The following is a 17,224-nucleotide window of genomic DNA, read 5'->3' as shown; positions in this document are numbered from 1 at the left end:
ATATATATATATATATATATATATATATATATATATATATATATATATATTAGGAATAAGCTAATAAAAAGTTAAAATAAAATAAAAGGGAAAAGAAGCTTAGAAAACCATAAGAGTTTTAGAAACCAAAGGACAATATTTATCAAAAAGAATTACCATGGATTGAAATTTGACTTTTCGTAAACCAAGAGACCATTTATGTAATTTTGTCTACTAAATTTTTGTTATTGAAAAAGGAGAGTTGAAGATACTCTTATAATAGAACGGTGAAAATGTAAAATCAAATAAGCAAATGAAGAACAAACGATTTTCCTTATCTTGTTTTCCGACCATAGAACACCACCAACGTCAATCCACTCATTTTCACATGTTCTCCAATGGCAACTTTCCACCCCCAACACCCTACTTGAAATTTTCACAAAAATGGCAGCCACGGCCTGCTCCTTCCATTCAGCACTCCTACCTTCTTCACCCAATTTCCGCCACCACCACCGCCACCCGCCAGTAAAAGCCAGAGTTTCGACTTCAAACAAGGGATTGACACGCAAAAAGTACCAAAAAGAAACTATAAAATGTGCACGAGAGTTTTCAGACTTCGTCGGAGGAGATCTTCTAAAGCCTGATCTTGGAAAATGGCTATCGGATGTCGAAGAACACAAAGCCATTGCTATATATCCTCCACATGAGGGAGGCTACGAAGGCCGGTATCTTAATCGGCTTAGGTACCAAGGCTACCGGTTCTTGGACCTATCAGCTCGTGGTTTAGGCGACCCAGAGACGACATTAACCAAGATTCATCCAGTTTGTCCTGTGAGTTCTTGTTTTGCACCTCATTATGTCTTCACTTTCATGGTTGTCGATAAAAAAAGGTAAAAACTCTTTGAAATACACAGGCTCATATTGGAAAGCAGCCGATTGCAAGGTGGTATTTTCCACCAGAGGTTGATTATCGGCTATCTTTGCTTCCTCCAGATGCTAAAGGTTTGGTGGTCTGGATCCTAGAAGCGAAGGTTAATTTAAACACAAACTTAACTTGAACTTGTGTTAATTATTATAATTTTTATTCAAGTTCCAACACATGAAGTCATAAACACAATCCAAAATTGTTTTTCTCGTTGCAGGTTCTCTCAAAAGCAGAACTGCAATTTCTTGCACTGCTCCCTACACTCCGGCCCAAAGTTAGGGTCATCGCAGAATGTGGCAACTGGTATGCTATTTTCACAATCTTTAGCTTTAAGGTCTCATGATCGTTTTACTACTGAGCTATGGGGCATAGAACTAAGTTTCTAAGCTTTGTTCGATAATTATCTAACTGAGGCGGCATTTACAGGAGAAAATTCGTGTGGACACCGCTCAAGGACATTGCAGGATTAACAGCAAATGAAGCTTTATGATCTAGCTTTATGTATGAAATCAAACGAGTTTACAAGCCCAAAAATTCAGTGTTCTTGATGAACACCATGTGTATACACAGAAATTTATGAACATGAAAGTTTATTTACCTAGTCAATGATTCGTTCTTGATGCATGTAATTCTGGCATTGTATCTAATTATTACAATTGGAATCTGGAAAATGTCTTTCTCAGATTGAAATCAATGTGAATCATTACACTTATACATGAAAGAGGGAAATCTAAACTACTAACCAACATAACAACTTCAAGCTAACAAACAACTTAAGAGACAGAAATATCCTTTATCTCTAAATTACAATAAGACTCAGTAATATTCCCCCTCAAGATGGAGACATTCTTGCGACCCATCTTGATGACAAAAGGTTGAAGCTTGGTACTTGGTAAAGGCTTTGTAAACTTGTCTGCAAGTTGTAATGAAGATCGAATTGGAAGTAATTTGATTGTTTTATCAACCACTTTTTCAAGAACAAAATGACAATCTATTTGTATGTATATTGCTCGTTCATGGAAGGTTAAATTGGTGGCAATTTGGAGAGCAGCATCATTATCACATAAGAGCAAAGTTGGTGCTTTGATGTAAATATTGAAGTCCTTTAAAAGTTGTCGTGACCACACAAATTCAGATGTTGTAATAGACATTGCCTATATCCATCCTTTGCTGATGATCTTGACACTGTTGGCTTCTTCTTTGACTTCCAAGATGCTAATGAATCACCCAAGAAAATACAAAAACCAGTGACTAATCTTCGAGAATCTCGACACTTTTCCGGATCTGAGTCACAAAAACCTTTTAATTGAAACTTTGAACATGCAGGAAAGAATACCTTGACCCGGTGACTGATTTAAGTATCTTAGTAAGTGACATGCATAATTGAAATGTACAACTTTAGGATTGGACATAAATTGTGACAATTTTTGAACTACAAAAGATATATCAGGCCTTGTGATGCTTAAGTAGAGCATTCTACCAGTCAACCTCCTATATATACTAGGTTGATCATGACAATCTTCTCCCATGTCAGCATTCAAAGAGCTTCGTGGTTTTATTGGAGTATTTTTCGGTTTATCTGCCAAATGCATCTTCAATTAATTGCATTGTGTAACGAAACCATAATTACCTCCTTTGATTGTGCAATTTCCAATCCTAAGAAATATCCCAATGATCCAAAGTCCTTTAATTTGAACTTTTCTTTCAACTATTATTTTAGGACAAAAATACCTTTTGTGAAGCATCGGTGATGATTATATTACCTACATACACTAGAAGGGTAATGATGTATGTACCTAATTACCGAGGTATGTACCTCCGGACCAGAATAACGATGTATGGTATTCCGAACCATTTACGTCGAGGCTATTAAACCGGACTAGGAGAGGGAAGCAAGGTTGGGAGATCAAAGTCAGGCAAAGGAGCAATCGTCGGATACAAGCAATAGATGCACAACTAATAATTATAACAAAGTTCTAGTGTACTTTAGTCTACCAATGATTCACCACTAACCAACTGACATCACTAATGACATCTCCTTAGTAAAATTATTGTTCGCTCGGTAAGGAAAGCATTTATAAGGATTAGACCCTCATCCCCACAATACATTTCACGTCGTCGTTTCCCGAGGTAAGTCGAACAATAAAGAGAACCCTGGTAGGTTGGTAAAGATGCGTTACCGATACTTGTGGCCTACACTCATACAGTCTGTAACACCCCGTTTTGAAAAGTACTTCGGTTGTGGTTTCGGAGGCCCAGGGTATAAGCGATTTGGTCTTTTATGGGTCCAGGGTTTTTATTCTAAAGGTTCTAAGGCTTGGGTGTGTGGTTAGGAGCATAGGGCTTCTTGCCACCTTTTCGTGGGTATAAAGTTCGTCGGAAATGGACATTGAATGAAGGAATTATAGTACTTCGAAGTGTTGGCAGAATTGGTCCCTAAATGGAAAAGTTTGCATTTCAACCCATGCATGCATGGTAGTAGCCAGGTGGGTACGCTTAGCGTAAGTTGGGGTATGCCCATCGTAGGGGTGTAAAGTGGACGCGGGTATTGGAGGCGTACGCCCAGCGTACGGGAAGAGTTTCTAAACCCTAATTTTAGGGCTATGCCACTATAAAAGGAATAATGTGCCTCATTGGTCAGCCTCCACTTCATCTTTAGACAACTACCATGAAACCCTCATCCTCCCATGAGTCTTCTTGGAGCTTTGGAGGCCATTAGAAAGCATTATGGTGTTGTAAATCCATTTTACAAGCAAGTGAAGAGCAAAGCAAGGTGGTGGTTCAAAGGAGAAGTTGTAGATTCGAGATTGTTGCTTCATTTCAGATCATCTTGAGGTATAAAGTCTGAAATTTTCCTCTTAAATGCTTAGATCTATTATGATGGGTTTTTGGACCTTTTTGGTCCCAAGCATGGAGCTTTATGGTTGAAATCTGATTCTCAGGCTTAGAGTTGCCACTCTCAGTGTTAAATGAGTCCCTAAGGCAGAAAGTTGTTGTCTTGGAGGTCTTAATGGGTTCATGCATGAGTTAAGACCATTTCCATGGAAGTAGTTTATCATTTTTGGAGTTTGAGCTTAAGTGGGTCATGCAAATTCATCAAGTAAGCAACTTTATGGTTTAAGATGTTGAAGAGGACTTGAATCTGTAATTGTAGCTTCTGGAGTAGAGTATTAAGCACTTAATGCAAAAGTGGCTTAACAGAGGAGTACGATGGGTGTACATGCAGGTACGCACAATGTACACCACCTTCAGCCAGTACGCTTAGTGTACAAGGGAGTACGCCTCGCGTACTCATCAGTTATGGGCTTGGAGTGTTTTGGGCCTCGGTTTGGGCCAGGCAGTAGACTTTGGGCCTTAGCGGACCATCAAAAGTCAGATGTTTTGGGCCAGGAATATGTATGGGCTTAAGGTAAGGCCCATTAGAGGAGTCAGGCCCAATTTGGAAAATTGGGCCATTAGTGGGCATGGAAAGCCTACCTAGTGTTGGGCTTTTGTTTTGGCATTGGTCCGAAGTTTGGATTATACTGGGCCAGGGGGTAGAATGGTCATTTTACCCCATGCATGGATTAAGGATTATGGTATAGGACCCAATTGCTAATTTGGTATATTGCTTGGTAGTGACAGATCGGGAAGCTGGCAGGGCAGCAGCTAGGGAATTCATGCGGGAGGCTCTGCAATGTGAGGTGACTCTCCTCACCATACCAATGGGTCTAAGGTACCAAGCCCAACCCATTTTATGATAGTTGGTATACTTATTGTTTAGAGGTGTGTGGCATTGTTATTTATTGATATGTGGTAGAGATAGCTTTACAGCTAATGGTAGAGATAACCTTTATGGCTAACGGTCGAGATAGCCTTTGTGGGTAACGGTAGAGGTAGCCTTTGGGGCTAAGGGTAGAGGTAGCCTTTGTGGCTAAAGGTAGAGATAGCTTGATAGCTAATTGATATGTGATACATGGTAGAGGTAGCTTTTATAGCTAATGGAGATGTGATGTTCAGTAGAGGTAGCCTTACGTAGCTAATTGTTTTGTATTATGTGGTAGAGGTGGCTTTTATAGCTAATTGATGTGTGGTATGCGGTAGAGATAATTTTTATAGATAATATGATATGTGTTGTGTGGATTGTGTGTAGGGTATGCTCTAGGGGACTCACTAAGCTTTGTGCTTACAGTTTGCAGTTTTGGTTTCAGGTATCAATGTTTTGGAAAAGAAGATCTCGGATTGATCGCAGTGCACACACCTATGATTTCCACAATGAATGATTTTGGGGATGAACACTGATAAATGTTTTACTTAACGATGATTTGAAATGTTAGAAATCAACGGTATTAATGTTTTAGCTATATTAAAAATGAAATTTTTATCCTTGATTTTTCGGTCGTTACAAGTTGGTATCAGAGCCTTGGTTTGAGGGATTCGGACATACTTTCGGGTGTGTCTGAACTCAGACTAAGGATCTGTAAAGCTTTAAAAGAAAAAAATGTTTTAAGTAAAGAATTTTTAAGACAAGAAAGGGTGTGGTACATGCAATCAGCCGAGCTAGAGTAAGTTTCCCAAGAATACTCACATTTGTTATCTGTTATGATTTGATTATGAATCTGTGAATCGCATGCTAGTTTGGTCTAGGGGAGGTGCATGTATATGTTATATGAGCTGGTAGACTTGTATACTAATGCTAAGTAGTCAGCAATAGGTTGGCCTAATATGTGGTTCTTGTAGCCACGAGGATATTGGATGTCATGTTGGAATGAGAATGATAATTGGTATTTGTAACTGCAATGTGTATGTTTTGAAAATTGTATACGGTTAGGATCTTATAGCCTTAGAATGGCTGATTTGACCTTATTTCCTGTGGTCTTAGGGTAGGGTCGATTATTCAACAGTCTATTAGATCTTGTTCTGTGTATAATTTGCATGCATAAGGCAGCCGACAACGAGGGTGGATGTGGACAACATGGGTTGTGGTTTATGGGCCGAATGTTCTATGATAGTTTGTGGGTCGGAGATTACCCTAGGGTAAGCCTAGGATGAGGTTAGCGATAGTTGTTTCCTGCTTGCGGGATGTATATGTGGATAGACTAATTTCTCTAGTGTATGCTGGTAAGATTTACCGATTACCTGAATGTTGCTTGCTTTGTGCTTTATAGGACTCTTATTAATGTGAGTTAGCTGTTAAGTGAATATGCTAAGTCATATGTAGCACATACTGGATAATCTTAGAGTGATGGACTTGACCCTATTGCGCAACTCTCGTCTGAGTCTAACCGTTCTAGGGTTGAGTCTTTTACTTGAAGGATTATCTGATCTCTACTACATGTTGGTATATTCATGAGGTAGCTTGTTGACATTAATGGGAATCTTTCAACAGCTGAGGGTAGGGTGAGGTTGGGAACCTAGGAAAGCCTAAGATATGCTCCAGTGAGCTCAGTGCGGCGGTTCGATGAAGTTGGAAACCTAGGAGGAGCGTAGGAGGTGCTACAGTAGATATCGTTTTGCTATTTAGAAAAAATTTAGTATATATGTGGAGTAAGTGACTCAGAAGATTCAGGAGGATTTTTGAGGAAAGTATGGATAGGTGTGGAAGGTAGTATTCGGCTCGTACTACTGAAAGCATATCATCCATACTCGAATCGGTGAGAGTCTTAGAGAAATCTGAGAAGCTTATGGGAAGGAGAATTCTTGGTTATGCCTTGATCGTGGAAATAGCTGCTTTGCAGAATGAGGATGAGCATGTAGGGATGGGACCAGGGTTTGGTCCCGGCTCCGGTGGTGAGCTAGTTAGCGGAAGGGCTGTGCGATATAGTTTCGTTCCAAGGATTTGGATTGTCATTGGGATCATAATGAGGTGTTACATCATGTTCTCAGGGTGGTCGAGGTATCACAGGAGGAGGTGGTCAGGATTCCTTTAGATGTTTGTGAATATGCTATCTTTGGCCATTTTTGATGGATATCAGGTATTTGTATCGCTTGGGAAATTATGATAAGTTGGACTCAGGTCGGTTTTCTGCTATTATCTGGGTTAGCAAGGGTTGTAAGATGCCATCAAGCATGTCGAGAAATCTTTGAGAGATCTTCAGACGGATGTATCACATGGAGCGGATTCTGTGTGTACCGTGATTGCTCTGCGTCATTGTCGGAATCTGTTTAGTGATCTGGGTTGCTACAGGTGTAGCAGGTTTGGCCAGTCATCAGGGATTGGCCATACGGAGCAAGCCCGTTACATTTTCATTGTCTTCAGGTGGTCGACAAGGAGGTCAATTGTATGTCGATCAGGAAGGAGCAGTGAGTGTACCTGCTCCAGCCATTCTTGGGGTTGGTTCAAGGGCTTGAATGAGGGAGTTATGGCTAGTTTTCAGTAGCCTTAGTATTTATGTTTTGGAGAAGCCATCGGGATTGTAGAGGGAAAAGAGAGTGGTCGCTGAGGTTGTAGTTAGATTATCTGTTCGTTGGACTCCAAGATTTGAGCATGATATCGCTTTTAAGCAATTGAATTCATTAATGTAGTTGCAATGCAAGAAGTGTTAGTTGGTTTTCAGGAAGTGTGTTGTTTGGACAGGGGTGTTTTTGGTGTTCTAGCTTTGGTAAGCATCGACCGTCAGCAAGGTGAGCATTAGAACGTAATGAGGATTAGAAATCCTTCAATTTTCGTGTGCCGAGCGGGCTTAGTTAAATCTAAGTGGGGGAGAACCATCCAGGTATCCAGGGCAGAAGCAAGGGTGAGAGTGTTGTAAGACCGCGGGGGTGCCATAACATTTACTAATGGTTAATTAGGGTATAGTGTTGTAAGACTGCGTCGGTGTCGTAGCATTCACTAGCGGTGGAGAGTGATGTAAGGTTGTGGGGGTGTCGTAGTGTGAGAACTCGAAATTTATATCTTATAACAAACCCTGCATTCAATCGAAGTCAAACTTGCAATTGCTAAATTTTAGCAATTTTGGAGTTAGTTTGGGTGTTTTGATCTCAAATACATCAAAGGTAATCAAAGAAAGTATACTCTAGGGTTAATTGCACTACACTTAAGTCTCAAAACTCCAAGAGTTTGGAGTTTACGGCCAAAACATGGAGTTTACGTCCGTAAACTCTAAGGAGTACGTAAACTCTAAGGAGTATAAATATGACACTTAGTCATTTTACTCACTTTTTTACCATTTTCAAACCAAGAGGCCATTCTCTCTCAAGTACCATCCGATTTTCCTTCTTGATCTTCAACTTAGTAAGTGTTTTCTTCCTTGATTAGTTGATATACTTCATCATCTTGTGATCTTACATGATTTCATCCATGAAATCATCCTCTTTTCTTAGATCTTCAAGCATTCTTCATTTCACCAAGAACACACACTAGTGTTCTTGAGCCTTAAACCCCCTTTCAAGCTTCTATATTGTAAGTACTCTTGTCTTAGCTTGATATATACTTGAATCAACTAGTTTACACTTAGAAAACATCAAGAAAACATGATAAAAAAGGAGTTTATGGCCAAGAAACCTCCCGGGGCCGTAAACTCTATTTATGGGTCCAAATGAGCCCTAATCCCTTCCAAAGCCTTGAAATCAAGTCTAGAACACTTATAACATGAACTAAGGACCTTCATCATTGAAATGGTACATAATACCATGAGTTTACGGCCGTAAACTCATGGAGATATGGTCCTTAGGCCGTAAACACTAGATAGTGGTACAATGTGCCACCATTCCTTCCTAAGGCTTAGACTTGATCATAGAGCACTTCATATTGACATGTGGGACCTTATAACACAACTAGGTACTTAGTACCATGAGTTTACGGCTGTAAACTCATGGGGAAATGCTCCTTGGGCCGTAAACTCATGTGGTTCTTACCATATGGGCCATAAACTCCCAAGTGAGGCCCTACACCCCTTATATGCAACCTTATGTGGTTCAACACTTCAGTGCAAGTGTTTCCTAGTCCTTAAGGTTGTTTCATTACTTAATTAGTTGTAATAAACACTAATTGTAAACATATATGTGTCATTATATGTTAACTAGGATCCATGTGTGCTCAAGTCCTCAGTCGACACTTAGCATCCTTTACCGATCTTACGTTTGCATCACTCACTTCCGGTGAGTTCATACCCCCTTAACCAACCTTTTAAATGCTTTTATGGGGGGGGGGGATTCAAGCTGAATATCATACTTATTATATCAATCACATGTGATTAATAACTATCAAATATATGGATTCGCTATACTTTCAAACTGTTTTATCAAACAAACTACTTTTGAATCATTTTATAAATTGACATCAAGTCATTATTACTTATTGTTTCAAACCCTTCAAATGTATTACAAAACCTCTTTTAAACTTACATATTGTTAAAACCATATCTATAAACATATGTAGTGAGTGTATATATATATATATATATATATATATATATATGTGTGTGTGTGTGTGTGTGTGTGTGGGTGGGTGTGTGTGTGTGTGCTGATATGAAAGCTGTTACTTCAGTTCCAATAATTTTGTGTAGCAAAGGTGTATAAACATACTTGGATATTTCAAACTACATTCCTAGTAAACTATAATAGGTATAGTTTAGGAGATACTACTTGCTATTCCTAGTACAAGGGATCACACAAGAGTCAGTTCATTCAGGAGTCTATACAAATATAATACATACTATATGAAGAGATACTATTACATACTATATGAAGAGATACTATTACAGACTATATGAAGAGATACTATTACATGCTATATGAAGAGATACTACTACATACTATATGGGACTGACCATCCTACACCCGACTGTTAGCTACAGTGGGAAACTGCACATCGACGGATGTCCTTGGTTGTACTGTTCGGTGAGTTACCACGTCGTGTTTATCCTAAGACAAAAGGATACGATTTCAATGATTATATAATTTTCCCTATTACTTTTATCTTGTGACATATTCACGTAAACGATGAGGTAGACTATATTTTGATAATAATAGTTGTACATGGGAAAAACCTTCATTCATATAGAGAAGCAAACCTTCAAAACAATCGGGTCATGGTAGAAGACTACTTTTTATACTAGTAGGAAATATGGGATTTTCTAGGGTTTTCATACTTATACAAACTTTTTCATCAAAAATTTACAAGTCTTTTCTTTATAGTTTTACCAATCAAAGACACTAAGTACTTATGAATTCACCAACTTAAATGCTGATCTACGCTTTCAAAATAACTTGTATTCTCAAGTCATCAGTAGACAAGTACCGGTGACCGGGTTTGAGAAGATGGAGCACAGACAAGACTCGTCTTTTATTTTGATCATTCATTTTTAGTGTCTATTACATTACAAAGATCACACATGTATTAAAACTCTACCATTAATGCAATGGATGATGTTGATGCTTGTTTACTAATTTGCATTGTTATGATACTTGATGTGCACGAAAGTACCCACTAATTTTAATATTTATAACCTAACAAACTTAGACTAACTATGTACTTATAGGCAGTGTACCTAGTCAGATTACAGTATAGCTTAGGTAAATCGGGTGTCGATCACAGGGAACGGTGTTGAATTAATTTAAAATATTTTATTATAGGTTACAGGTCACACGAAAAGAATAAAGAAGTAGTTTAATAAATCTCAAATGAACAATTAATTGACAACTCTCGATAAACTAACAGGAAAGCAAATCTCTTCAGGTACTTTGGTTTAGATAAATTACACCTTAAAAACATAGACAATTGCATACACAAATTCATTTATTCATGTTCACCGATTCCTAAAATGATTAGATTCGCGTTCACTATAGCTAATCCTTTAGCAAACAAGTCAATTCAAACAGTGATCGGTAGATTAAACTAACATGCTTCCTAGTGTTCAGTTCGTATCAAGCAAGACTTGTAAATATAGTTAATCAAATTGTTCGTTCAATTAACCTCTTGTTGATGGTCATCAAACAAGGCTCACACATTAACTTACTTATTCCCAAGTGAATCCTAGTTTCACATTCGTTATTCCTAGACTTATAATCTTGATAGTCATCAAAATCATAAGAGACAAGCAATCAAGCAGATGTTCATACAACTCAATTTACTTAATAATTAACAGCAAATAATTATCATTAACACGTAAGGATCTTTTAACAAGCTTGGCAAGATAAATTAAACATAAACAAACAATTCAATATAGCAATTAGTCTAATAATCAAGGTTTCATTCAATCATAAACACAAAGTAAAAGGTTTTTACACCCAAATCAGAAACTAAATACATAATAGTAACACAATGGAATGCTAAACATGGTCATGTTAAGAACCCATATGATTACCGACATGTATCTGCTCTCCAATCCTTCCGATCTCCGCTCCCGTTAGCTTAACGGCCTTCCGGATGCCTTCTAGACCCTCAAAGCGGCTTAACAGAAGTTAATTATTGACTAAATTAGGTTAGAAATCGAATCCCCCCCTCTGTTTAGCTTATAATCGCTTTTTATATCCCTTGGAACCGACTTACGTACGCTGGGTGTAAGTCGAATTACACTGGGCGTACTAAAGATCAATGCGCCATGAAGTTATCCGGATGCAAGCAGTTACACGGGGCGTAACCATATATTACGTTGGGCGTAACATCACGCTAAGTGTACTTGTCCATTACGCGGGGCGTAATCGGCTCCTCTAGCATTTTTCCTTTCTTTTAGCCTCTAAGGCTGATTTCCGCTTCAGTCTTTTCTTTTGTGCTCCATCAACAACGAATAGCTGCAAATCATAATTCAAAGCATTATTAGTACTTTTTAGTTCTAAAAGAGAATAATAAAGGCTAAAATATTAAGATATAATATATAAATATATATATATATATATATATATATATATATATATATATATATATAAATACACATATCAAAATACCCCACACTTAACCTTTGCTTGCCCCCAAGCAAATTTACTTTTATTTTACCAATATTGCACTAAGCAATCCATTTAAAACTCAGCCATAATGTCAAGACCGCAACGCATGCATTTGTGTCTAAAATTTTCCTAAAGTACCCCCCCTTACTTTAAATACTCACAATCTTCATAAACACTCGCCCACTTTTTTCGAACAATGCTCATTTTATGCATCCCTCCGAATCCATCCGCTAAAAACCTCCTAACTTCAAGGTATTTTTGGTTGAGCAACCCAAGCATACATAATCTAGAATTACAATTTATGATACCACTATGGAGCTCTTTTGAATTCTTCACTTTCTTGATAATTTAATCTTTGATTTCTTTGAATTCACCACCTTGTTTGATTTGATTTCTGGTATCTTCAGTTTTTGAACTCTTGGAATTTTGATCTTTTGATCTTCACTTTAACTGCTCCAAAATTCTTCAAACTTTTCTTGCAATTCTCTCTCTCTCTCTCTCTCTCTCTCTCTCTCTCTTTGACATGTACCTCAATTTTTTCACTCAAAACCTACATGCTTAAGCAAGGGCGCTCAACTTCAACATTTATTGGTTAACGATAATAATTTTCCTGGATACATTAGAGGTTTAGGCTGCTAAACATATTGCATCCCTCAAACTAAGCGAGGTTGTGTTTTTGTTCCATGATTTCACTAAAATAAGGGAGGCCACAAATGCACTATAACGTGTATTGGCTCAACTAAACATTTGAGTACTCATCAGATCATCTCATACAATATTAGCAAAATTTTAAATTAACACTAGATTTTCCTAAATTAAACTATTATTTCAAGTTTTTAAATTTTTAAATTTCCCTAAATCTAGCAATTTCAAAATTATTACATTTTATTTTATATATTTTTAAAATTTTAATTTACTTTTCTTTTGCCGACCCCCTACTTGGCTCAACTAAACATTTGAGTACTCATCGGATCATCTCATACAATATTAGCAAAATTTTAAATTAACACTAGATTTTCCTAAATTAAACTATTATTTCAAGTTTTTAAATTTTTAAATTTCCCTAAATCTAGCAATTTCAAAACTATTACATTTTATTTTATATATTTTTAAAATTTTAATTTACTTTTCTTTTGCCGACCCCCTACCCCACACTTATTTCATACAATGTCCTCATTGTATGCCTAAAACTAATTAAGCACATAAAAAGGGAGAAAAAGGAACAGACTCCTTGGGGTAGTTGTGGCGAGATCGAATGGGGCTGCTACAAGTTGCTCCAAATATTGTTGAAAGACTGAAAACTGGAACTGCTGCTTCTAAATTTGCCGATAAATAAAATCAAGACTACCGACTTCGAAAAATGTGGTGCAAAAGATTGCAAACAAATGCAATGTATAGTAACCATGACGTGGGAAAGTGTCAACCACGTCGTCTCGTCAAGAATGGCAGTCTCTTCTCGCGATGAAACCCCCCCCCCCCCCCCACAACATAGGAAAGTGTCAACCATTTCATGGCAGCCGGGATGATTCTACTTCCTCGCGTCGAAATAAAACTCTATGGTGTGGGAACAACTCATCCATACCGTAAGTGTTAAAAATAAAATGCCACTCTTCTAAATAATCGCTCACGAAATCAATATGCACCCCACACTTATGACAAATTGTGGGTCTTGACTATAATCTTCGAACTCTCACACGACACTCTCTAGCAACAGTCGGACCTAGCTGCTGAACTTACTGCCAGCTTCCTAAAGGCGAAAATTCTGCAGAGATCTAAACAACCAAAGAGCATCAACATGGAAAACAAAAGTAAAACACCCTAAATTAAACTTAATTACATACCAAATAAAAATACTAATGCTAAGAAACACAAAAAATTAAACTAAAAATAACACAAAAATAAAAATAAAAAGGATAACTAAATCACTCATCATCCCCGTCATCATGCTGCTGTGTCCCAGAAGTACCGGCTCCATCATGTCGTGACTGGAATGGTGGAGGGAAAGGAACCGAGTACTGAAACCCCTGGTGGGCAAAGAATGCAGTCAACGCATCCCCATACCACTACTGTTGTCTCACCATGTGTGCAACATACTCACCAAGGTTCTGAACCCCCTCGTCAATACGGTCAATGCGCTGAGCTAGGTAACGCATATCAATCTCCATCTTAGGTGCCTACTGCGCTCCCCGAGGAGCAGGTCTACACCGCTGGACCCGTCTTGGCTGTGGCTCGACGGCACCCTCCTCGTCCGCCATGTCATCTGGTCGTACCCGCAAAACACCATCTCCGCCCCGCTCAAGTACACGTATCGACTCCAATAACTAAAGGCTCATCAGCTTCATATCATGAAACACCATCGATCTCGTGATCTCACGCGTCAACAACTGATATGATCGAGCTAATCGCGTGATAAAATGCCCCCACAAATCGGGCTATCCTCCCGAAGTCCCCTGGGCCTCCTACCCAAATACCCGGCTAAAGCAACTGGAAGGTTCAGGTGCCTCCCTGGAGTAACAAGTGCCCATAAGAAATACAAGTCTGTCGAAGTCACTCTCTCACTGTTCTTATGGTGCGTGAGAGATATGGAAATCAAACGATGCAGCAGTCTGTATGTAGTAGACCGAATCATCCTCCCCTGTGCAGTAGATGGCATATATACTCCCCCTGTAATCTCGGCCCAAAAAGTGTTTTCATTATAGTCATCTGGCCGGTCCGTGAGACAATCAGCAAGGAATGTCGGGAAGTGGATACTCCTCGTCTCATCTGCTGTATATATCCCCACTCGAGTGGCGAGCTCTATCATACTGCACTCCCGGCTCACACCCCCTAGTCTAAAGGAAAAGGTTGTCCTATCATCGGGTGTCTTCCTAGGGTCATAGGAAACTGTAGCATAAAACTCCAGCAAAATTCCCGATATACAGGCTCCTGGATCCCTGACATACGAACAAATGCACTCCACTCGCGTCCGAGTGCGTGTATTGCAAAAAATCCTGGATTAGCGCAGCAAGTCCAGTTTGGGTCGCCAATTCCCAATCAAATGAAGGTGCTATGTCAATCTCCTTAGTGAGAAGCAGACTCAGATTGGTGACATATCGTGCCCGGGTTGCATCGTTTAGAGTTTGCGGAAATTGTAAGAAACGGTGATCGGTCACGTCCTCGGGTGGGTTGGTCCTTTGAGTTTTTCGGGCCATAATCTGTCGCCGATTTACGCTGGGCGTAAAGCAAAGTTACGCTGGGCGTAACCCAACTCCGAGAAGAAGTCATCCGCGATCAATGGTTCATTACGCTTGGTGTAAATTAAAATTACGCTGGGCGTAATTTTAACTGAAATATTTCCTTTTCCTTGTTTGAAATTCCTTTTTCCAACTAATTAATTTGGGGACTTATAATTATTATTAATTAATTTTTTTTCTTTTAATTGCTTCAACAATAGCCATGACTTTCCAATGAGTTACATTTAAAAAAAATGAGACGTCATGATCACTTGTCTTTGTCGAGATCAAACAACAATGGTTGATTAAAACCCTTGCACACAAGAATTTGTTTGTGAAAACAACCACTTTCGGGACCCGTTAGAATATTTCATTTGTTTTCTTCGCACCTTTAACTAAAAGTAGAACAAGAAGTGACCTAACTAGTCAAGAACAGCAAGAGCTCGGGCTTCCACTTAACCACCACAATACGCCTTGCTATACTACGCCTCATCGATTGAGTTGGACAAATCAACAAAGTAGTAGGCTAAGCAGGTCAAGAATTCCCTAATCGCTTGCATTCTCGAAACCCATGCAAAAGGTAAAGTCAAACAATATGTATGATCCCAAATTCCTGTAAATAACGACAAGAACCTTCCCGACAAGTGAAATGATATCATCGAAAATAAACTCTAAAAATAAAAACTAGCTAAACAAATAACGAATAATCAAATAAACTAAGTTAATTTCAAGCCGTTCCCCGGCAACGGCGCCAAAAACTTGATGTGCGCGAAAGTACCCACTAATTTTAATATTTATAACCTAACAAACTTAGACTAACTATGCACTTATAGGCAGTGTACCTAGTCAGATTACAATATAGCTTAGGTAAGTCGGGTGTCGATCACAGGGAACGATGGTGAATTAATTTAAAATATTTGATTATAGGTTACTGGTCACACGAACAGAATAAAGAAGTAGTTTAATAAATCTCAAACGAACAATTAATTGACAACTCTCGATAAACTAACAGGAAAGCAAATCTCTTCAGGTACTTTGGTTTAGATAAATTACACCTTAAAAACATAGACAATTACATACACAAATTCATTTATTCATGCTCACCAATTCCTAAAATGATTAGATTCGCGTTCACTATAACTAATCCTTTAGCAAACAAGTCAATTCAAACAGTGTTCAGTTGATTAAACTAACATGCTTCCTAGTGTTCAGTTCGTATCAAGAAAGACCTGTAAATATAGTTAATCAAATTGGTCGTTCAATTAACCTCTTGTTGATGGTCATCAAACAAGGCTCACACATTAACTTACTTATTCCCAAGTTAATCCTAGTTTCACATTCGTTATTCCTAGACTTATAATCTTGATAGTCATCAAAATCATAAGAGACCAGCAATCAAGCAGATGTTCATACAAATCAATTTACTTAATAATTAACAACAAATAATTATCATTAACACGTAAGGATCTTTTAACAAGCTTGGCAAGATAAATTAAACATAAACAAACAATTCAGCATAACAATTAGTCTAATAATCAAGGTTTCATTCAATCATAAACACAAAGTAAAAGGTTTTTACACCCAAATCAGAAACTAAATACATAATATTAACACAGTGGAATGCTAAACATGGTCACGTTAACAACCCATATGATTACCGACATATATCCGCTCTCCAATCCTTCCGATCTCCGCTCCCGTTAGCTTAACGGCCTTCCGGCCGCCTTCTAGACCCTCAAAACGGCTTAACAGAAGTTAATTATCGACTAAATTAGGTTAGAAATCGAATCCCCCCTCTTGTTAGCTGATAATCGCTTTTTATAGCCCTTGGAACGGACTTACGTACGCTAGGCGTAAGTTGAATTACACTGGGCGTATTGAAGATCAATGCGCGATGAAGCCTGATTTCCGCTTTAGTCTTTTCTTTTGTGCTCCATCAACAACGAATAGCTGCAAATCATAATTCAAAGCAGTATAAGTACTTTTTAGTTCTAAAAGAGAATAATAAAGGCTAAAATTTTAAGATATAATGTATAAAAATATATATAAAAATACACATATCAATACTTTACATGACGTCCTCCGCCCCAGAACGTTTCCGCCGTTCTTGGTTTTGGGGTGTGACAGATTGGTATCAGAGCATTGTTTATAGTGAATTGAGTATATCAACCCATAAAAGATATAGTAACTATAAACACAATGGGATTAAAGTACTCTGCCAAAGAGTTTATAATTTTAAATA

At 38.2% G+C, this 17,224-nt stretch overlaps 1 protein-coding gene across 1 annotated transcript; it reads left to right on the top strand.

Moving 5' to 3' along the window:
* Positions 1–278: 278 nt before the first annotated feature.
* LOC111886650 (NAD(P)H-quinone oxidoreductase subunit N, chloroplastic) lies at positions 279–1,625 on the top strand. The gene is made up of 4 exons (XM_023882907.2): positions 279–810; positions 894–1,010; positions 1,122–1,207; positions 1,331–1,625. Exons 1-4 carry the CDS (start codon positions 424–426, stop codon positions 1,392–1,394), a joined length of 654 nt encoding a protein of 217 aa, XP_023738675.1. The 5' UTR covers positions 279–423; the 3' UTR covers positions 1,395–1,625.
* Positions 1,626–17,224: the final 15,599 nt, after the last annotated feature.

This window comes from Lactuca sativa, chromosome 8 (genome assembly GCF_002870075.4).
Source record: "Lactuca sativa cultivar Salinas chromosome 8, Lsat_Salinas_v11, whole genome shotgun sequence".
Taxonomy (NCBI): Eukaryota; Viridiplantae; Streptophyta; class Magnoliopsida; order Asterales; family Asteraceae; genus Lactuca; species Lactuca sativa.
Note: the sequence above shows the minus strand (reverse complement) of the source record. Positions and strands in the feature narration are given on the sequence as shown.

What these genes read in the sequence shown, in the direction of transcription:
- LOC111886650 (XM_023882907.2), top strand. Translation starts at nt 424, where the DNA reads ATGGCAGCCACGGCCTGCTCCTTCCATTCAGCACTCCTACCTTCTTCA. An exon ending in TCTGGATCCTAGAAGCGAAG is followed by an intron (nt 1,011 to 1,121) that starts GTTAATTTAAAC and finishes TTCTCGTTGCAG; the next exon opens with GTTCTCTCAAAAGCAGAACT. An exon ending in ATCGCAGAATGTGGCAACTG is followed by an intron (nt 1,208 to 1,330) that starts GTATGCTATTTT and finishes CGGCATTTACAG; the next exon opens with GAGAAAATTCGTGTGGACAC.